The 22,392-nt window shown below is 35.7% G+C and overlaps 3 protein-coding genes across 3 annotated transcripts in view; all 3 read right to left on the bottom strand.

Moving 5' to 3' along the window:
- Nucleotides 1–48: 48 nt before the first annotated feature.
- On the bottom strand, nucleotides 49–4,967 carry LOC136813288 (uncharacterized). The gene is made up of 10 exons (XM_067069803.1): nucleotides 4,876–4,967; nucleotides 4,406–4,705; nucleotides 4,070–4,252; nucleotides 3,340–3,522; nucleotides 2,801–2,974; nucleotides 2,139–2,418; nucleotides 1,642–1,917; nucleotides 1,149–1,412; nucleotides 592–843; nucleotides 49–321 (listed from the first exon to the last, which is right to left on the bottom strand). Exons 2-10 carry the CDS (start codon nucleotides 4,703–4,705, stop codon nucleotides 128–130), a joined length of 2,106 nt encoding a protein of 701 aa, XP_066925904.1. The 5' UTR covers nucleotides 4,876–4,967; the 3' UTR covers nucleotides 49–127.
- Nucleotides 4,968–9,989: 5,022 nt separating this feature from the next.
- LOC136813283 (uncharacterized) lies at nucleotides 9,990–13,613 on the bottom strand. Its single transcript, XM_067069794.1, has 7 exons — nucleotides 13,533–13,613; nucleotides 13,054–13,354; nucleotides 12,686–12,814; nucleotides 12,387–12,569; nucleotides 11,532–11,705; nucleotides 10,968–11,235; nucleotides 9,990–10,277 (listed from the first exon to the last, which is right to left on the bottom strand). Exons 2-7 carry the CDS (start codon nucleotides 13,351–13,353, stop codon nucleotides 10,087–10,089), a joined length of 1,245 nt encoding a protein of 414 aa, XP_066925895.1. The 5' UTR covers nucleotide 13,354; nucleotides 13,533–13,613; the 3' UTR covers nucleotides 9,990–10,086.
- Nucleotides 13,614–17,468: 3,855 nt separating this feature from the next.
- Nucleotides 17,469–22,392, bottom strand: part of LOC136813245 (dual specificity protein phosphatase 16-like) — a 29,833-nt gene continuing 24,909 nt past the window's right edge. The window contains exons 3-5 of the mRNA XM_067069758.1: nucleotides 18,707–19,042; nucleotides 18,324–18,437; nucleotides 17,469–18,266 (exon numbers count right to left, since the gene is read on the bottom strand). Of these exons, the coding sequence (XP_066925859.1) occupies nucleotides 17,560–18,266; nucleotides 18,324–18,437; nucleotides 18,707–19,042 (1,157 nt within the window). The 3' untranslated portion in view covers nucleotides 17,469–17,559. The remainder of the gene's footprint in view (nucleotides 18,267–18,323; nucleotides 18,438–18,706; nucleotides 19,043–22,392) is intronic.

The following is a 22,392-nucleotide window of genomic DNA, read 5'->3' as shown; positions in this document are numbered from 1 at the left end:
CCATATAACCTTCCAAAAGCAAAGATTTCAAGGAAAACAACCAATCGATTTACAATATATTTCATTTTCTTTCAAAGAAGATAAATTCATATTAAAAATCTTTGTTACAAAAGTTTCCACCAGTTTCTTAGTTGAAGTTCTTCAATTGTTCGATCAATTCTTTGACGACCTTGACAACTTCATCTTTCTTGTCTTTGCTCATTTGCCAGACAGTTTTGATAAATTCTCGAATGAGTTGAAATTTGCTTTGAGCTTTATCAATAACAGCCTTCAATTGTTCTTTGATTTGAGCTTGAAGTTGTGGTACCTTGTTTTCCAAATCTAAAATGAAAAGCGCAGTTTATTATCATTCGTTAAAGATTTATGAACTTTTATCATTCGATAAGTCGCTAATATAACTACTGTTACGTTGGCACTCCAGTTAGCGTATATTATTGAAGAGCTAGATTAAAATAAAATTCAGTCTTGAAAAAGTCGTGGAAAATAACATAAGGTAATGTAAAGTGAGAATCAAGACCTCTAAAGGGATCTAATCATAACTGAGGGATTCTAATCTCATTGATCCATTAATATATGGTAAAAAAGTCTTACATTCTTTCAATTTGTTCTTGAGTTCATCAAAGTCAACACTTCTCTTGGAGATTCCACTTTTAAGTTCGTCCTTGACTTTTTTGATCAAATCACGGATGATTTGTTTCACAATGTCAGCATTATCTCCATGAACTCTCAATAATTCACTGATAGCATTGGCAATGATTTGGCCAATGTTGGTGGCTTTGTCGAAGATGTTTTGGATCTTGGCTTTGATGTCAGCTGTAAGTTTTGGGTATTTGGCTTCGATATCTAATAAGGAAAGGTTTTCCGTAATTATCGTTTAGCAAGTCACTTTCTACATAAGTTGCAAGGGCATTATGGCTTTTCACAATAGAGAAATGAAAATAAAATTCTTGCCACCTGATTCTGAAAAATGTACCACTCGAAAACTAAAAAGATGTACCGATCGTCAATAATAAGCCGCAAATGAGTTTTGATATTCTATTTTAATCCTTCGCACTCATGATTTATAGGGTACTATCAACACGTTGCATTAAAAGAACAATTGTTCTGGAAGGCCGTTCCTAAAACATTTACAATAAGCATCTGCTTACATTTCATGATTTTGTCTTTCAAAGCTTGGAGTCTTGAGACAGCATCATATGAGATTTGTGGGACAGATGGGCTGACGATGTTTTTGATGTTAGCAATTAAGTCTTTCAAGATTTGTTTGACGAAAGCAGCGTGCTCTCCACCGACTTGCCAGATTTCTTTGAAAGATTCTTTGACAAGATCTGCAACGTTGGTAGCTCTGTTGACAACATCTAAGACTTTTTGTTTGACTTTGTCTTGGAGTCCTGGGTATTTGATCTCAATGTCTAGAAAATGGAGAGAAGTGTATTTGATAACTTCAAACTTTTACGCCTGCTATGATATAACGATCCAGAAAAGACACAAGTGATTTTTCAATGGTCATATCATATTTCATGGTACAGTGATTATTACGTTCCCATGTCCCGTGCTCTCTCGATGCATATTTGCACTCAGTTCGGATGGAAATATGATGTTTACAGAACTACTTTACGAAATCAACAAAAAGTTTCTTACATTCTTTGATCTTTTGTTTGATCAAGTCATAATCGAACAAGGCGATTTCATCTTCGGCAACAGCATCGTAGGTGGTTTGTGGGTTGACGATGTTCTTGATGTTAGCGACCAAATCCTTCAAAATTTGTTTAATGGTAGCAGCATGTTCTCCACCGACCATGACAATTTCTTGGGCAGCTTTCCAGAGAAGATCTCTAACACTGGTAGCTTTGCTGATAATGTCCAAAACTCGTTGCTTGACTTTGTCTTGGAGCCCTGGGTATTTGATCTCAATGTCTAGAAGATGAAATAAATCAGTTAGGATTGAAGAAACAGTCAACGAGGTCAAAATCTAAGCATCGATGGCTAAACGAAGAGTTAAGAAAGAATATACTTTCCAGAAGAGTTACCAACATTTAGTCAATGATTTTGAATAACATAAATCTAACAGGGGAGATGGTGCATTTGGGAGTGGGTGCTAGCGTCGCTAATCAAAGAAGTAAAATCATTTCACTTACATTCTTTGATCTTTTGTTTGATTAAATCCCAATCGAAGATTCCAACTTGATCAGCAAATATGAATTGTTCGTCACTCAGTTGAGCATCATCACATAGGATAGTGTTATCACAGATCTTGTCCTTCAAGTATTTTCCTAATTCCTTCATCATCTCTGGGAAGTTTTTGATGAGGTCTTTTCCTTTTTGAACAGCAATGGGGACATATTTCTTGATGAATTCTTCAACTTCTTGAACACCAAATCCAATGAATTCAGCAACTTTCTTCAATTTGTCACATGACTATTTTGAAAAGATACAGAAAGGTCTTGTTAGAAACATCGTCCAAATATCAAAGAGAAAAGAACAAATAGTCCACCGGGGTGACTGTGAATAAGGGAAAAATTTCACTGAGTTTGAATATGCGATATCAACAATTTTTTACAAGAGTAGCGTTAGCGAGTCTGGTTTGAAACCAGGACGGACGTCTTTAGGAATTATTTTCACCAAGTTATCCACCGGGTTACTGATACAGAGATATGGTGTTTCTAGGTGGTCAATGCTAAGCATGTATGCAGTACATCATACAAATAAGACACAACTTTAAGCAGAACATCTTCTGAGATTCTTCAAATGGGTGTCTTCAAAGGTTCTAAAAGAGTCAGAGATAAGTTGTAGCACTTACTGATTGGTCAAAGACATCGGTACAATCGTAGAAATAATCAACAGCTTTGAAGATTCCATTCAACAAGCTTTTACCAGCACTGTATCCAGAGATCAAAAGGTCTACAGCTTTTTCCATCAAAACTGGAAATTGAACTTTGGTGGTTGCAGCAAATCGTCGGAGAGCAGAGCAAAGCTGTTCATGGAAAAATAAATGATTGTTCAATTTATTTCTTTATAATTAGCTTGTTCTAACATGTCTAGATTTCGATAAATATTCCGCGGGTTGGGAATGACAAAGGTTGAGCAATTATAGTATACCAGATATATTTCTTTGTTTATTGCATGTACTCTGCATTAATGAATATTCAAATTCCGTAGATATCGGGTCTTTTTAAAAGACAAATTAGGATAGGGGGGAGGCCGAAAGATCCCGGATACTTAGCTTTTATAAAGGGTTGTTTTGAAAAAAGATCAAAATTTCGTTCAAATTGATGTGAGTTCAAACTATATCAGAGTATAATAAGAAAATTGCAAGCAAATTTTTAAAATAATATTTACGTCAGGGTTCAAGAGATCTTCACATTTGGTGTTCAAAGCATAATCTTTCAAGACAGCGACGACTTTGGTAACCAGAGCTTTAGCATCTCCAAGAGTTTCAAGGTAGGCGTCTTTAATGGCGTCTTCAAGATCGTCGAATTTGACTTTCAATTTTCCAGCAAGGTTTCTCAAGTAGGTGCATTGCTGAAAAAATTTAAGTGATATACGATTCGTCAAATATTGTTCAAAGTAAGAAAGAGAAAAACGGGATCAGTTTAATTTCCGATTTCCAAAATTCTTGTTGAATTGCTGGATATTTTAATACATCTCTGAGGCAGTGGCATGGTTGATAAAATGAAGAATTCAATGCCAGTGATGGATAAAATAGTCCACTCTTAATACAGATGCAGGTTTCAACAATACAAGCGGAGTTTCTCAAAACTGTTTCTTTAAACTTTTTGCTAATTATTATAGAAAATGAAAAATAGGACGGTTAAAGCTTCACTTTTCATCAGTGAAAGATAATCTACAGATGTCATTTTTATACTTATAGAGAAATTTGCGAATGATAGGATATTCGGAAAGACTGCACAAATGCCGTTAAATATACAGTGTTTGTATGTCATAAATGTTTTGCTTGCAACTTGCGAATTAAGGAGGCTCTGGATCGCTTCGCAACTTTTATACATATACGGCTTGTCCAAGTAGGCGAATTTATTAAGCAATAGGAAACAAATTTTGAGTGACTTACACTGACAGATAGTAAATCTTCGCATTTCTTGGTTTTGATTTCATTCTTGTAGTATTCCATAGCCTTGGCATAGATGTCGGCGGCTTGGACGGCCCCTTCGGCAACAGCCTTACGGACAAATTCCTCAACTTTTTCGGCATTCAATTTCATGAAAGCAGCGACCTTTCTGAGTTTTTGGCAGTTCTGAAAATGACGAAAGAATTATAAATCTTTAAGATTTTTCAAAAGATTTCTTTAACAAAGATTTATGTAACACAAATGATAGATATTTAAGTTGGAAGAATGAGCTAGAGCAAAGATTTTAGAATAGGGATATTTAGGACAATGTCACTGTACCTCAACAGTAGTGAAGTCTTCACATTTCTTTGTGGCAACTTCATTGATCAAGAAATCCTTGGCAGCATTGTAAATCTCAACACTGCTGGTCTTTCCTTTCTTGACAGCATCGACAACAGCTTTGGTAACATCTTCGGCTTTCAATTTTAATCTCTTGGCAATGGCTTCAAGGTTATCACAAACTTTGACAGCAAGGACATCAGAACATTTATCGGGGATGTGGAGTTGCCCATCTTGGTATTGTGGGGCGGCATAAGTGAGGCCTAACAAGGCCAAAAAGATAAATCCAATGAGTTTCATCTAAAAGAGAGAGAATTATATCTTTAAGTTGAACACTTTCAAAATTAGATAATTACATTATAGATAGCTGCTCAGAAAATTTTCAAATGACCTATGATTCGAGATTTTATAATTGCAAAACTTTAAGAACCACTGGTCACCACTGGGTACTGATCAAGTGAGATACTTACTTTGAATTCTATGGAGTAGAAGACTTCGACGCATTCAGTGAGCTCTAAGAGCTCTTGGTACCACTTTTATACCTCTCCAAGAGTGAACCAATATTGATTTAGAAGGTCGATATGTTTTGAAATGTTTCAGATAATGAACAAATAAATTAATGTTTCATTTGTCAAGATTTGCATTACTGTATTTTTCAATTTTAATTGTTTTTTTTTTTCGTGAAAATTTCTTATTTGAGAAAACGAAAGACAGGTGTGTCAAGAAATATAATTCAATTTGTTGGGAAATATTGAAACATTGTGTTTATTAACTGTTATTGAAGTGTTGATGACGCACCACATTTTTGGACCTTCATTATTTTTTTGAGAAATGAGAGTTTTGCAACTTTAGTTCTTCATTTCTTCGAACTTCAAAGAATTTTCGCCAAATTATTTGTTGGACTTTGATCTATGATATTTCGAAATGAAATTTTGAAGTCATGTTTTATCAATAATTGAAAAAAAATTGATTTTTTGAAATATGCCTGAAACTATGGTTCTGTCCTTAAGCTTCTCAATGTCTAACAGCCCTTACGTGATCTAACAATCATTGGAAAAGTTTCGCCAAAGTTTTTGATATAGAGGTTGACTGTTTAGGATACCATTCTATCCCTATATGGCTATATTAAGAAAGCTTTCTACAAGAATGTCCAGATAAAATAATATTCCCGCTTTGGTACTCCACGTTTAGTATAAAATTTTATTCGGTAAATATGAAAATTGAACCACTCGAATATTTTTTTCTTTTACTGATGCAAGTGACTCCTTTCATTGAAGGAGGAAGAGGAACCACAGTTCCTTTCTTTTTCAGAAATGCCCCGAAGGGAACAGAGATGGATTTTTCGTGTGTTGAATCATTTAGCTACTTATTTTCCATCCAAAAGACGTGACCTGCATGGTTTTCACACAAACGTTGGGTCGAAAATAATACATATTGCCGCCAAATTTCGAAAAATGTATATTGTAGCGCGAAAACAAAGAAAGCACTAGCTGTCATTCTGAATAAGTCGCTTTAAGTTTAAGTGTGCACCAACCCTTTTTTTGCTTGCTATTTTTCAACAAATGCTTTTATAAATGCTATACAGTTGAAAAGATAATTCAGAGAACTATAACTTCTTAGAAAAATAATCCTAGAAATTTTAGAAAATGAAAATGAAAAAAAACCTTTTTATCTTGTGGAGCTAGAAACTTCATTTTGGGTATACAGGTGCTTTGAAGCCTTCTGATTTCAGCTATATACTCATTTGTCCCTTAAGCTCTTAAAGGTTACAACCATTAGTAGGTAGCTTTTCAGAGTCGAAAAACACCATTTTTTTAGGGCAACCTTCGACGAATATGAAGTGAAGTGCAGCACTTTGAAGAACATTCTATACCTGACAACAGATGGGCATAATTTTCTTCTGATATATTATATCTCTGATATAAAGTCGCTTGAAAATTAACCATCTGAGGAAAATAGCCACTTTCATGACAAGAATCGTGTTACGTACGGCGATGACAAGATTTGTTTTTTTTTCTGATACGGCGCCCTATTTCTAAAGACAATCACACAACTTTTTTGTCATTACCATTCCTTTGAAGCGAGTGCAATCCTTGAGAAATCGAGAATTCATATTCGTCAGATAGTTTCTTTTCACATATCCCTTTAGAGCTTTTGCGTGGCGTGTAGAAAACAATGACGATCTAATCTCATTAATTTTCTTTTCTCAGAAAAGGTTTGAAGATTCCACATTACCCAATGGCCAACTGTTATCTCGTGTAAAATTCTATAACATGAATTTTTTGGTCAAAATGTCCGAAACTATATTCTGATTCAACCTGTAAAATTAATTCCTCGTCCACTCGTGGCGATGTTTGGGGGCACTGACCTTGACGGCCGACGGGGACGTGCCACGAGAGTTTTAAAAGTGAACCCTGTCAGATATGAATATTTGGTAAATTTGGATCCTGTCAAAAATAAAGTTTTTTCCATTTTTACTCTCATCCAAAGTAGCAAGAATGACTTGAAGATAACTAAAAATTCAAAAATTTAAAAAATTTACACCCTTAAAATTGTCCAAAATAATCAATCAAATAAGTTTGGGAACCTGTCAGATATCTTAAGAGCCCAAAAAAGGGATCCAGTAATGTCCCTGTACCCAATTTAGCCTAAGTGCCCCCTTTCTCGGACGATATGCAGTCTTTACGAACACTCCTGTCTCACAGCCCCGGTGTAACTTTTTCCTACAGCGCGGATAAAAAATTCGATTGAAATCTCAATGGGGAAAAAAGTTATATTGTTCCAAGGTTAAAAAATCCAGTGGGAATGGTTTTGGAGTGCAATTTCTAAACAAGGAATTTCGAATGGGGTTGAAATCGAAGTCAATTTCTCAGTGGGGCTGAAATTCTAGGGTATTTTCCCATCGGGATGAAATTTTTGCAAAATTTTCCAGTGGAGCTGTGACACATCATGGTAGCTAGGAAACAATCACGATCTGATCTCAGGTTACATAATAAATGAGCTGCTCCATTCGAAATTATGCATACACAAAGGAACAATAGGAAAAGCATGCTTGTATCTTCCACTAAGAATATAGAGCAGAAACACATTATATTGTTTACATCTTTTCAACAATTACAAATCTCAGGAGAAGCATTTAAACCCCTTGAGATTTTCTTTCTAGAAACCACCCTATTCCTTTGGGAGGATTGAAAGGAATCGCAACCGGCTCGCAACAAGTATAAATAATTTGAATTAAAATAAAAGAAACATCAAAGTATAACAAACACTAACTTCGAGACTTGCGATCAAGATTTTCTATCATGATGAGAGGGTTTTGTATCATTATTTTGCTGCTTGCAAGTTTCTCCTCCACGAAACTTAAATCAATTATCACCAATGAAGATTTAAGTAAGTCGAACTTTCTTTCACTTTACAAGGACTTTCTAAACTTTCATTCCATTTAAAAAAAAAATGGCGGATGAAGTTTAATATTATGATTCAGTAGGTCCTGTGGTCACAGCCTGATGTAGGTATGTAGGATAAAGCCTAGGATTTAGAGAGGTTTTTTTAACCCATGTATACATGTGCAAATCACATTTCTAAAACTTTAAAAACTGTCAAGATTTCATTTACTTGGGTAATTGTAATTCTTGATGTTTGGCCCAAAATACGAATAAAAATTATCTCATTATTGCATGTATATACCATCCGAAACCTCTAAATTCCTCTCATTCATTCACAAAGTTCAAGTTCTTAAAAAATATTTTCAGAAAAATTATTTTGAAATAAGATTTGATGGCTTGAAAATTCTTGAACAGTTTTCAACACTCTTATTTATTAAAATGGTAAAGTGGATATTTTCCAAGTCGTTCGTCCAAGGTGCCCAACCCAAAACCAATCCAAGGTGACCCAAGTTCGTCCTCAAGGCCCCAAGTCGTTCGTCCAAGGTGACGCCCAAGACGTCGTTCGTCCAAGGTCGCCAAGTCAAGTCGTTCGTTCAAGGACCCAAGTCGTTCGTCCAAGGTGGACGCCCCAACCAAGTCGTCGTTTCGTCCAAGGCCCCAAGTCGTTCGTCCAAGGTGCCCAAGTCGTTCGTCCAAGGTCGCCAAGGCCCCAAGTCCGTTCGTCCAACGCCAAGGGCCCCAAGTCAAGTCGTCCAAGGTCAAGGCCCAAGTCGTTCGTCCAAGGTGGAGACGCCCAAGGACCCAAGTCGTTCGTCCAAGGTGGAGACGCCCAAGGACCCAAGTCGTCGTCCGTCCAAGGACCCAAGTCGTTCGTCCAAGGTGGAGACGCCCAAGGCCCCAAGTCGTTCGTCCCGCCCAAGGTCGTCGTGGTCCAAGTCGTCGTCCAAGACGGGCCCAAGTCGCCCAAGGACGCCCAAGGACCCAAGTCGTTCGTCCAAGGTGGAGACGCTCAAGGCCCCAAGTCGTTCGTCCAAGGTGGTGACGCTAAAGTTTCCAAACAACCAAAGAAAGTTGTGGTCAATATTAATGTGTATTAATTTTTGTTTTTGATTTTCAGTTCTGTAATTTGTAAATATGATAAAATTGACGAATGATGCTATTATCACTTAAATCAAAATTTCACTTTTTGGAAGAACTTTTCAACCAATATCGGTTCAAATACGAATTTAGCATAAGTAAGTCATCGTCTTAATTCAGTTTTTGGCATTTAACAGCCTCCTTCAACAACAAATCAGTATGCGACAAAGTTTACCTAATTCTGACAATTTAGACTTTAAGTGTAGGCTCTTTATGACTTAAGTGACACACGAAGTTTATTGCTAAAAATTTCAAATTATTGTTTACTACTTTAATTTACAATGAGTCCGGAAAAAGTGGAGTGAAACTTTCATTTGTTGATTGATTTCTATTTTCTAAAGAACAATGGCCTTGAAAATCAATTAGCTGAGGGACTTGAAGTTCTCCAAACAGACTGAAATTTCTGTTTATTTATATCACTGGGATGACTTTTGGACATTTCAACAGTGGGTGATGGGTTCCATTGAGTCTTCGATACGGGTAGGTGACAAATGGGGATTGATATCTCCATTTTGCTCATTACTGGGGATTTCAATTCATTGTTTTGGAGCAAAACAATTCAGGGGATGGAGAAAATAGCACAATGATTTGCAGTGAGGATTGCCTTATCTGATTATTTTCAGCGGGGACAAAAATTAGAGTCAAAGTTACCACCGGGGACGATATTTTGGCAAGTGTTTCCATTGGGAAGGGCTGTGAGAAGGTGGTGCAGTAAGGAAATTTAATTTAATTTTCAAACGGTATACGGTATAACTAACCTTTCGATAATATTAGAATTACAGTAGACTCCTGGCTATTCGAATCTGCACTTATTCTAATAATTCGTTCCCCTTGGATCTGCTTACCCAACTCAGGCAAAAACAATTTATTCGAACTTCAGTTATTTCGTACTTATCCATATGTTTATTAAGCTCAAATGAGCTACAATGCCTCAATTATTTCAGAAAAGTCCATTCAATCAATCGAGCTTAAGTTAACTGGGGGTCTACTGTATGTAATTTCTTTTAGACTTTTAACGAATTTTCGTGAATGGGGTAAAAGTTAATAGGGGTTTACAGATGCTAGTGATCAATGGAGAGAAATTTTTTTCTGAATGAAAATTGTATTTTCAAATGATAGTTGATAAAGATATAGTTGATAAAGATATTTCCAATTTATTTACATGGTAGCGATTTCAACCATTAATTTTCGGAGGGCTTCACGGATTTTTTGGCTGACTTGTTGTCCCTGGTTTTTGATTTCTTTGGCAAAATTTCTCATCAATTGCCAGAAAGATTTTGATTTTTCGATGATGGTCTTGATGTGTTCACGTACTTTTTGGTCCAAACCAGGGAATCGTTTGTTGAGAACTGAAATAGAGAATTTTAATGCCGATTATTTTTAGAATTTATCAAACAGGTAGCTGCCGGAGTACTTCAGTTGGTAGAAAGATAACTATTAGTGGTTTTAGCATTTTAATATTTTGTTGCTTTTGTAACCCTCAGAAAAACCTATCCTTGTGGTCTGTCTTTGGCCAACCCAGGGGTTTATTGTGATTTAATTAGACTAAAGTTTTCATCAAAGGTCATGGGTTCAGAGGTCCATTCTATCCGACAAATCTTATTGTAAACCAAGGAACTTTAATAAAACAGTTTTATTCAAGTTTCTTGTGTAAACCCGTGCTTAAGTCTAGGTTTTAAAGAAATCTGCAAAGTTTGCTTTTACAATTGACCCTCTGCCCATAAGAGTTGCCCTTTTGCTTTGAGAATAATACTCTAATATTAAACACGTTTTTTATATGAACAAACTATATGAGAACATAAGTAACATAAGGCTTCGATGGCCAAAATATTAAGAACAAGAGCATTTTAAGGCTTTCCCGACTCTAAAACACCCCATTTCTTAGGAGAATGGACAAAATTACTCACAAATGCCGAAGATAACATGCTAAAAATATTTTTGGGCTTAAAACGCAAATAGTTAAGAACATTCAAAGGCTTACATAATTTTGGATTTTCGTGTATAAAAAAAAACGTGGGAAAAGCAATATGCAAACTTACTATCCAAGATCTTTTGTTTCCATGCTTCAACTTTCGTTCCCATATCGTCTTCAGCGATCATAGCAATGACATCAGCGTCAGAAATTTGACATTTGTTGGATGATGGCCAGATTCTACAGTAGAATTTCTCTTTGATGAAATCTTTGAGAGTTTTGTAGAAAGATGTTGCTTTTTCGACAGCAATACGAACGTATTTTCGGACAGCAACTTCAAATTCATCAGCTTTGATTTTGAAGGTGGCAGCCCAGTTTCTGAGACGATCACAAGACTGAAATGAAAAATAGAGGATTACAATTAAACATCATGAAATTAAAGGTGATAGAGAGTTTTAAGAAGTTGGTTCGTAGACCACTATACAAGGCTTGAGGTAGTGTAAAGGAGTGCAGATTCGTTAGAGGATGCTAGCAACCTAAAGTTCTTTTTTAATTTCGACATTAGCTTTTAAATTGCTGCATTATGGTGTTCTTTAATTTATAGTTTGCGACTCTCTAGGACATTCTAGACCGACTAAGTAATGAAATCAGTAATGTATATGTTTAAAAATCAAGCAAGCAAGATACTTACTCCCTTATCAAAGACATCTTCGCAATCATAAAAATAGTCGACAATATCGAAAACTTTTTCAACCATAGCTTTTCCAACGCTGACTCCTTTCTTCAAGACCTCGAATGAGGTTTCCAAAATCTTTGGAAGTGCAACTTTGGTCTTTGCAGCATATTTTCTCATGGCGGCACACAACTAAAGGGAAATCGATATTAGATAATTCGATAATTTAAACACGCGTAATCTTGAACAACATGGAAGTCCACTTTTTTGCGTGAATTTTGATATGAAAGGTTTAGGAAGAAGGAGGCTAGAAAATCTTGACCCTCTTGGTTGACAAAAGCACTTTTGGTGTCTTTCTTTTTCCAATATTTTCACGGATTGAAACTAAAGTAATATTAGTTGCCCGTACTTGGAAAATGTCCGGATCAGGATCAATATAATTCTAGCCGGGGCCACTTATAGCTTTTTGATAGACTTGATGGCGCCTGATAAGTGGCCCGGTGTAATTTGGCAGACTCCATTTTGACCGTGCCACTAGATCCAGTCTCTTTTAGGAGGAAAACAAACATAAAACGATTACCAATAGACTAAATCTTGGAGATATTTTCATGTTTTCATATCGTGTTTCATAAACATTGCCTGGGTTTTAGAATATTACATTGCTTTGTTTTTTTTTCACATAATTTTTGAAAACGAAGGTGAAAAACTCCAAGATGGTGATATCCTCTAGTCTACTTCACTGGACACGGTGTCATCAAAATCACTAGAAAGCAAAAGTCAGTCAGACGTAGACTTTAGTCCAATCTAATCCCTAATCCCAGCCGCCGAGTCCTCCCCCAGTAGCGGGTCCATATATAAGAGATTTTTACTTACGTCTGGGTTGAACATATCTTCGCATCTTGTAGAAACAATGTAGTTTTTGATGTTGTTGTAAACCTCCTTCACTTTATCAGTACCCTTCTGTTGAGCTTCTTGGAGAGCAGCCAAAACCATGACTTTGAATTCCTCACCCTTGACTTTCACTTTGGTGGCCAAGTCTCTCAATTTGGTGCATTTCTAATGTGTGAAAATGTAACATTTCAAATTCGGAAAATTTATGTTTTCCCAATAATAGTCTGCGATTGCAATGAAAAAAATTTACAGCTGTAAGTGTAATAAGAAAAAGTTCTTACATCGACGGACATAATGAAATCTTCGCATGTTTTTGTTTTCAACACGGCGACTTGTTTTAAAACGTAAGCTTTGACTTTTGAAGCTTCGACTTTGGCTTTGGCGGCCATATCACGGAGTTTTTGGCAGTTCTAAAAAGAAAATATAAATGCAAAATATTCATATCAAATTCACGAAACAGCTGGGCTGGTAATCGTTAGGCGAAGTTGGCCATTGGACATTGGACTCAGTGGAGTGTGTTTATTGAGGGTAGGAAAATAAAATTCAAAAGGTGTAAGTAGTGCCAAAGTGTTTTAGTTATTTTTTTCATATCGTGGGTTATAAAATCTATATATCCAAGTTTCAACTTTCAATCTAAATCATCACTTACATCAGCACTAGTGAAGTCTTCACATTTCTTTGTCATGACTTTGTTGACCAAGAAATCTTCAGCAGCATTGGCAATCTCAGTGGTAGTTGCCAATCCTTTTTGGTAAGCATCAACAACTGCATTCTTAACTTCGTCGGATTTCAATTTCAATGCGGTGGCAGTTTTACGGAGACTGTCACACACTTTGATGGCAAGAACATCTTCACATTTGTCTGGGATGTGGAGTTGGTATTGGAGCGGTGGCACACCGTCGGTGGCAAGAGCCACGGAGAGGAAGGCGAATAACAAGAGAAGCTTCATTCTAAAAACAAAGGTTTTAAATGAATTTGATCGAATTTATGAAGCATAAGCAGAACATTGGGCCATAGCCAAATCCTTATCCAAATTCTTGTATTGCAACTAAAAGATCGACCTTAATGTAATCAAAAATAAAGCTTTGGACACGAGAATTAGATATTTCAAATACTGTGGCAACTTACCTTGAGTTATCTGAGCTTGACAAATCCAAGTGACCTCACAGCTTTCAACATTCGACGTTTTATAGGGATCTCATAAAACAATAGTCTGATAAAACACCTACACATCAACCAAATATCTCGAGGACTTTCAAATATTTGATAACTTTTTGATTCTGATACCATCTTATGATTTTATTCCCATGGAAACTCCTCTTATAAATCCTCTCCAGGGGATATCGGTAAATGCTTGTTTATTCTCAAGAAAGGGTCAAAATGTCTCTTCTTCGTAGGGCCCCGAATGAAGATTTCCATTGAGAAAATGTATCAAATCTTTATTAGGTCAGTTTTCATCTGAATATACTTTAGGTTTTCAAATTATTACTTTATGATACTCAAAATATTAGTTCAACTGAAGAAACTTTTCAATATTTGTTGTGAAAATTGTTACATTTTATTTCTCTAATAACAAATAATACGTGTTGAAACAAAAGGAAGTTTACTGAATATTTTGATACTTGACGCCGAAAATTCGAGGGCGCTAAACGTTATTATTGTAATATGTATGGATACTATCTAAAGTACTTTGGATGAAGTCAATAGGCTCAGCGCCGTAAAGGTTGTCTCTTTCTTCGTATTTCCCCTTATTACACCAGTAGTCCGAAAATTCCCCGTGGAGAACTGAACTTGACGACCGACGAGGACATGCCGCTGGAGTTCGAAAAATGGACCCTGTCAGATGAGTATTTGGTAAATTTGAAGCCCTGCCATAACAAAAATTGGAAAATTTTTTCTACTTTCACCCCCTAAAAAGTGGCAAAAATGACTTAAAGACAAAGCAGATGAAAAATTGAAAATCTTACTAATTTCCACCCTGAAAATTGCCCAGAATAACCAAAAGTTTACCCTGTCAGATACAAATCCTAAAAATTAATAAATTTGGGACCCTGTCAGATATCTTTAGACCCTAAAAAAGGAACCCTGACTAGCGGCACGTCCCCATACCCAATTTTGCCTGAGGCAGCCCGGGCGAATATGCCACCGATAAGTGTAAAACCGGTGTAAAACAGACCTTATTGTGGATATACAAGAAGGTCTTCAATCAAAGTTTTTCTTAAATAGATGTACGATGGGAGTGAAAACCTTTCAAAGAAGGTAAAATCCCTTGCCTAATTGATGATGTATCAAACTTTTTAAGTCAATAAAAACGGCTTCTAATAGATTAGGGACTCAGACCACAATATACAATATAGACATGCTGTCAATCACGTATAGTCCAGGGATCAACTTATCGAGAAAGCTAGACTACAAAATGAAGAACAGCATAGGGAGTGCGTTATTGGTATTGAAGATATCATTTTCTCACCACACTTGTTATGATTTGTGATTTAATAAGATTTTATTGGATAAAAACATCGAAAAAAATTCATGTCGTTTAGGTAGGGTGTACATCGAGATGATAGTATAACAACACGAGGTGATGCAACTGCTGTAAATTCATACATAACTTTGAATTTCTCACGAACAAATTGACCTGTCAGCGTGTCACATGTTCTTCTGTAAATGGACTCGAAAGAACTATGTAGTCTAAACAGCACATACTAATTAAGTTATGCAGAATTCCCCTGCAAACAAATATTCGTGTAAAAGGTCAAGAATGTGAAAATCGAAAGTTCTGCGCATTATATAAAAGCTTATGATTCAAGTCCTAAATTGCTTGATACTCACATTGATAGTCCATGGAGCGACAGTATTAGTTAAACCAGCAACCGGCGGGATAATTCGAGATAAAAATGGCTACTTTTAAAACATTTCTGAGATTTCTTTTAATTGCTTCAATTATTTTGATGACACATTCACCGCAATCTGTGATATGTAAACCTGCGTTTGAACCAAAACTTGGACACTGGACAAATCGAGAATTGGTAGACCAGGAAATTGGCTTACGAAAATCTATTACCGATCAAATTACCGAGCATGAGATCTTTGATGCAATCACGCGAATGTTTTTGGAAAAGTTTAATAAAACTTCGAACAATAAAAACGGTGATGTGCAAACAGCAACAGACTGAAAATTATCAGGAGTATGTCATAGTTGATTTTGGTGATGATAAAACTCGATGATAAGAAACGGAAATCTTTCATCTGAAGAATTATTTTGTTTATGATCATTATTTTACTGGTTTTAACGCAACGCTCGTATCTAATAGTATCGCCAACACTATTAATTACTTCAAGACTACGCGTTTTTTTTTTGTAAGAACATCCAAAATTTTTGAAGCCTTCGAATGTTCTTAACTTTTTGAGATTTAAGCCTAAAAATATTCTTATTTTCGCAGTTTTTTGAGTATTTTTGTCCATTTTCCTAAAGAAATCGGGTGTTTTAGAGTCCGCGAAGCCTTAAAATGGCCTTAACTTGTTCTTAGTATTTTGGCCATCGAAACCTTATGTTCTTATATAGTTTTTTCTTATTAAAAAAAACGTGTAATGCAAATTTGGGCTTTAGTGGATATTTTTTTAATATTTTTAAATTTGTACATATAAAGCTTTTTTACACACTGTTTATCCAATAACGCTTCATATTGTCCCCTCTTTTGCGATTCTCTTTCTTATTTTGCTTCTAAAATATTTGAGCTAGCGCATGGAAAAACCAGTTTCAGATCATTAATCGCAAACTTCTCAAAGGAATTTCAAAAAATTTATCTTATGTGAGATCTATATTTTTCTGACCAGGTTTCCTAAGCAGCACACATCCGCCGATCAGCCAGGGTAGCCCCCAGGTATTAAAAGCTGTAAATATGAGTTAGATTATTCTAGCCCTTAGGCTAAAGGTTGTATTATCTTTAAAAAAAGAAATAGATAAATAAACGTGGCTCTTTCAAATTAGTATTTTCAACCTTAAAGATGAAAGGATCTTCTTCTTTGGTTACTAACTCCCCTCATCAACCCTTCAAACCAGGGAGACGTGTATAAACGTTCTAAATTTGCCAATATACCGAGTCCCAGACTTAAGGCTATAACTTCTCACCACTTGATTTAAAAGGCCATTAATCGAATGTTTTTAGAAAGAGTATCAAAATACCTTTGGTGCCAAAACCATTGTCTAAATCTCAAGTTACAAGTTATGGCAGTTTGAAATTTTGGATTTATTTAGAAAAAAAAAGATAAATGTTCACATTTTTCAAAGAATGTTGCCCGCTTGAAAGGTTAAGGAAATACCACAGAAAACATGAAGTAAGATAAAGATCTGAAAGTTTCGACTTTACTAAAAGGTCTAATAGTGATTGATATAATGCTGAGGGGTCTAAAAATTCTGACGACGTTCCTCTTTTATTGGAAATTGGTTTGAAGCACTCACCGTGTCTAGTGCTTTCTAGAACCGTACTTTTTTTGCGAGCAATTTCAATATTTATCAAAAAAGTATCGAGAAAAATGGAAGAAATTTTTCTATTTTCTATTTTCCAGCCGTTCCTTGAAAATGTATACGCTGAATCCGGACAAAAAAGATAAAATGCTGAGTCATCCACTATCTAATGAGAAGTCAACAGAAACGTAACTTAGGTCAAAATATTTTTGTTTAAAACGTTCAGTTTCTTGTTGATTTGTTGATGTGTCAATATGTACAATAAGCCATAACGAAAACGAAAAAAAAGATGAAATCAAAAATATTTCTAAGCAAAAAAAAAACATAAATTAAAAAGATTTCCTTTCGTTATTCAAGCGTATGACGTAGAATGTTATGAGATTTGTGGACTTCTTTGCTCATGAGGCCTGACTGTGGCGAGAGTCAGCACCCAAATCAAATGGTCAAAACGGTTGACCGGCAACAGCTCTAAAACGTATCTAATTTTTCAAGACATTAGAAAGGAATTTTTTCGAAGAATTAAAAAAACGTCACTGATTTAACTATCTATTTATCTAAAGGTTATCGGTAAAAAATCTATTCACATATCATATATAAAAAATGTCAAAAAATTCTTAATAGGGCGGAAAAAAATTCTGCATGGCGCGGCGCGGTGTTGTGATATAATGCTCTCTTCTTCTGTTTCTGTTACCTCTTCTTGGTGTCTAATTCTAAGGTGAATCCTGTCCTACTTGGAGCTTTCTTCTTCTTCAAATTCAATTCTAACGATAAGGGTTTATGAAGAGCGTTGGTGGCGGTAGAAAGTCTCGTAGGTAGGTTGTTCGTACTATTTGACGCCGTCATGTCGTAAAATTCAGAACAATTACTCAATTCACTTCCCGTAGGTGACGGTACGTCATCCGAACCGGGTGACGGAAAAATTTCAAGTCTATTTGCGTAACCACAGGCTACGTCTGTAAATGCACCACTATCGAGGCATGAAACAGTTGTTTTATCATCCAATGCGGGTGATGGTACTGAACATTCGTCACTTAACGGAGAAGGAAATCCAGAAATATCATCAGTAACGTCATCATTTAATACAAGTCCTTTACGCAAAGATTCTGTTGGTGAGTCTAAATTGAGTTCTGAGAGAGGTGCGTTTATCAAACTTGTTTCTTGCAATAATTGTTGTTCGTATTGTACTAGTTGTCCCATGAAATTCAAATTTGGTGAAATGGTGGGTCGCTTATTTTTGACGTATCTAGAAAGAAGAAAATTCAAGAATTTAGAAACAAGCGATTTAACTTTGAAGTAATAAGATGTGTACGAAATTTCCGGACTAGCCTTGATCACCCAAACATTTTGTTGTTGTTGAAAATTTACAAACGTCGAAGAGGGACAGGCAACACAATATCATATCAGTTGACAAACTTTTGGAAAAATGATTAACAAACTAACCTGTACGCATTAGTCAAGTGAAAGGGAGAAATGTTTCATGACGTAAGCGATAGCGATGGTAGCTGATCGTGAAACACCTCCAACACAGTGGATAAGGATGTGGTCGTCGCTCTCTTTCACTTTGTCTGTTGGAAGAAAATGAAAATGAAAATGAAGATGAGAATCAGATTATATGAGTTTGAAGTACATATGAGTTACTCTGTTGTTCGAACACCAAGGGGCAGAAGTCGTCGTTCGAAGAACTCCAGTTATAGAGAACAAAAAATATATTTAAAGACTTCTCAGCGAATGACCAGAAACTAACACCCAAGATAAGAAGACTTTAGTTGGTACTGTAGTCTACATTCTAAATTTTTGAAATTAGGAAGTAAAACTTTTGCTGTGTAGTTCTTACCTATGAAGTCGAAAGCTGTTTGAAACCACGCCACAATATTTTCACTGGAGTTATCCTTGATGGGTATCCTCAGATAACGTCCCGTCGTGCAATACGGCGAATCTACTGCTGAATGGCTTGCGTTTAACACGTATTTAACATGGCACGTTTTCAAAATGTCTTCGGAAAGAGCATCCTCTTCACAACCGAGATATAAGAAAGGGAGGATCTTGGTCGGCGGACAATTGATGGAGCCAGCGGACGCGCATGGCGTTGAGATAGAGAGTAAGGGACAGTTGGATTTAATCTTGGAATCGCACAACTTCGGAAACTTGTATGCAAATTCTGAGAAGCCGCCTGAAACGATAGAGAAAAGAAAACAACATTATAAATCTGAATTATACACAGAGTACAGTCACCAAAGGCAGCTGTAGTACCACTTTATACAGCCAAGAAGATGTGTAGTTGAAAGTATGTAATTCAAGTCTTAAAGTGAAAAATTATACAAAAACGAACATACAATAAGGCTTCGTCGAAATCTGATGTATTCTTTTTCTTCTGTAAGAAGTGACCATGACTTAACTTGAACGTGGAATGTGAAAAATGAAGAGACCAAATACTAATTCAGATCTTTTTATATATTCCTCCCTCTGAAAACAAGAAATGTTCGCGCTTTTACTAATAATTGATGAATAGGAGAGAGAAGGGGAAACATAATCTGCTAAATGAACAAAAAAAATAAAACCAAAGTGACGTCACTAACTGATGAGTGTTACTAATACGTTAGTTGACGTCATAAAGGTTACGTCACCTTTTCGGTCAAAGTCGATATCAGTCAAAAGTGTAAAATTCTTTTAAAAGACAACATATGATTGATGCGATTATGAGAAATCGAATTCGCTCAACTTCCCTTATTCACAGTTTCCTAAATATTTGATGATTGATGAAACGAGCTGGGTGACCGCAACAGTGAATTTCCTATTTTTAAAAAGAAACTCAAATCATGATTCAATAAATTTTCTTCTCCCTTCATCGCTCTCAGAGGACAGTGGATTCATGGATCTTAAATTCGGCCGAAAAAGCAATGCGTGAGAAATAAAGGAGTTCTAGCTAACTAACGGTTTTGCAAACGAGTCACCCTATGTACGAAAGTCAAAACATCACAGCTTCCTTTCAGCAAGTTTAGCAACAGACCGTTGTCATCCGTCACCCCTGTAAGCATCACAATAGATTGCGTGTTAGAAAAGAACGTTTGAAGTATAAATATAATCTGAAAACGCCTAATACACATTTGACGAGGACAGATAACAACAAAAACCATAGGAAGCACGCAATAAACATCAGCTATTTTTATCTCTCTCGTGTTGACGTGTTTTGATGTGATGACGCTTTTTTGACCACAGTTTAAGTACACATCAACGTAGTAGTAACCCTATACAAGCGTTTTCCTTTTCCATGTCTATGGTGGTTAAACTGGTTTTATCAAATATGGTCAAAATTAAAGAGACATCAAAAAACGAGTTTTATTTATCAGAATAATTAGATTTGCAAGGCCAACAAATGAAGATGACCTGACCATATTTGGAGATTTCGAAGCATACAATAAATTCGCAGTGAAAAGATTACAGTAGTTTTATAGGAGTTATTCTTTAATGCACATAAAAGTTCTAATAAAAAATAGGCATGTGTTCTGTTCTGTATTCACCATACCTCTTCAACACACAAATAACACAGCATCATCAAAAATGCATATTGTAAAGAACGAAAGCGTGATGAAGAGGTATACCGATTGTATAGAAGTGAATAGCACATTCGAAACAATGTAAATGGTAGCTCACAAATTATTCAACGATCTATCGACCATGACGAATTCTTGCATCAAGAAATACGTCATTGGAAGTGAAAAACAGATGCAAACACAATAGGGACAATACAGCACGAATTCAAAGTCAAGAACAATACATGAGCTATAAAAAGCTCGTGATGCTTCTTTCTTCAGTTTTTGTTTTTTATCCAAGATGGCCGACCGATGAGTCATACCTGGCGACACGAGATAAATTAATTAAGAAAAGGTTGCAATTAATTATCATGAAAAATTGAAAAAGGTTAATTAAGCACACTCTGTTGAACATCAAAGATGAACGAAAAAAAAGCTGCATCTGAAAGTACACTTTCGCGGTTAGTCCATTGATAATAGCTTGTGGCTAATGTTTTCTATTAGTACGACTAGACAAGAGCCCTGTTGGACATAAGAGAATCTATAAAGAGAAAACCGTGATAACGTAATAGACTGAAAACCAGTCACATGAGTCATCTAAAGGTATAAGGGGTCATGATGTCGAAAAAACATAAAATTTGCATGTCTAATAAAGCTGTCTATATTTTCCCCATTATGTGTGAGCTGAGATTACAAGAAGAAACTCTGAACATAGAAGCCCGCAAAAAATGACGAAGAAAAAAACCTGAAATAATTAAATATTAACGATCAGAGGAGATGAAATAGAGGGAAAAAGTTCTTCTTTTTATCCTTGTGCGAACTTTATATATAGCAAAACACTTCATATCTTCTCAGATGGGAAATTTTCCATTTTCAAACTTTATGAGTCACTTATTTCGTGTAGTACGTTTAGATATGAGTACATTAGCATGTTCTTCTTAAGAAGTCTTTCACTTTCGATTTAAGAAGAGATAAATTTTTCACAAGTCTCATTGATCGTGTTTTTTTGTCCTAACTCCTACGTTGAATAAACGGATTGCACAATATTTTGAATGTACGTTCAATTGAAATTTCGCTAATGTTTTTCTTTATCACACACAAAATTTGCAAAACTAATAAGATTCGTACTGAGGGTCAGAAAAGCTCAAATTTCCATAACTGATTGCATAAAAAAGTAGAATTTTGCAAGATAGGGCAAAGTTGTTGACGACACCTGTTTTTGATTAGGAAATCATTGCAAGATGCAATGAGTAATTTTAAAGCCACTTGCTATAAAAGCTATAAAAGCAAAACATCTCAAATTCTTACTCATTCTCGTGCAATACTAGTAAAACAGCAATACCAAAAACGTTTGAAAAATATCTTATATCCCTATCCCATCTATGGTCCAAATCTCCTCTAAAAGTTCTTTCATTGCAATGGGTTCGGCATTCATAAAATAGAGCATCTCTAATCGCGCTAAATTCCTTACACAAAATGTCATATGGAAGAAAAAAGTGATTTAACCTCAATTTAGGACGTTTATACTTATGAGTAAGAGGTGAAGAATTTGGACAAGATCACGTCCATTTTTACAGAAATGTACACAAATCAATCTCTTGTTGTTGTTTTGAGAAAACATTTCTTGCGTGGCCGCAAAATTTCGTCTACCGTGTGTTTGGTGGCTTAGTTACTCAGCCACTAACACATAATCGTCGCAAACCGCTTTCTCAACACATTTCCGAGATTGAAAAAAGGAAGATTCTTGGATGGCTCATCCAAAGGAAAAGACAATCATAGAAGTTTTAAAAGAATGGATGGTAAGACCTTTTTGTTTAAATGACAAAAGAAAACTTAATTCAAATTTGGGATAGGACATGAAAAACGATGACAGAACGAAAAAACCAAAACCAAAAAAGAACGGAATTTTTTCCCATAATCCAATAATTAACGACTCATCAGCGACCGGAAATCAGGTTTCATCCAACTCGGAAATTTAAAAGTAGTCATC

The sequence above is a fragment of the Clytia hemisphaerica genome, unplaced genomic scaffold (assembly GCF_902728285.1).
Source record: "Clytia hemisphaerica strain Z4C2 unplaced genomic scaffold, Clytia hemisphaerica genome assembly, whole genome shotgun sequence".
NCBI classification, from domain to species: domain Eukaryota; kingdom Metazoa; phylum Cnidaria; class Hydrozoa; order Leptothecata; family Clytiidae; genus Clytia; species Clytia hemisphaerica.
This window is presented reverse-complemented; position numbering and strand designations above follow the sequence as displayed.

Excerpts from the sequence above, each read along its gene's own strand:
- LOC136813283 (XM_067069794.1), bottom strand. The coding sequence starts at position 13,353 with ATGAAGCTTCTCTTGTTATTCGCCTTCCTCTCCGTGGCTCTTGCCACC. Across the intron at positions 11,706-12,386 it reads AAGATATGTTCAACCCAGAC|TTGTGTGCCGCCATGAGAAA; the intron begins GTAAGTAAAAAT and ends ATTTCCCTTTAG. Across the intron at positions 11,236-11,531 it reads AAGATGTCTTTGATAAGGGA|TCTTGTGATCGTCTCAGAAA; the intron begins GTAAGTATCTTG and ends TTTTCATTTCAG.
- LOC136813288 (XM_067069803.1), bottom strand. The coding sequence starts at position 4,705 with ATGAAACTCATTGGATTTATCTTTTTGGCCTTGTTAGGCCTCACTTAT. Across the intron at positions 1,918-2,138 it reads CAAACAAAAGATCAAAGAAT|ACATTGAGATCAAATACCCA; the intron begins GTAAGTGAAATG and ends TTCATCTTCTAG. Across the intron at positions 844-1,148 it reads GAAAGACAAAATCATGAAAT|ATATCGAAGCCAAATACCCA; the intron begins GTAAGCAGATGC and ends TTTCCTTATTAG.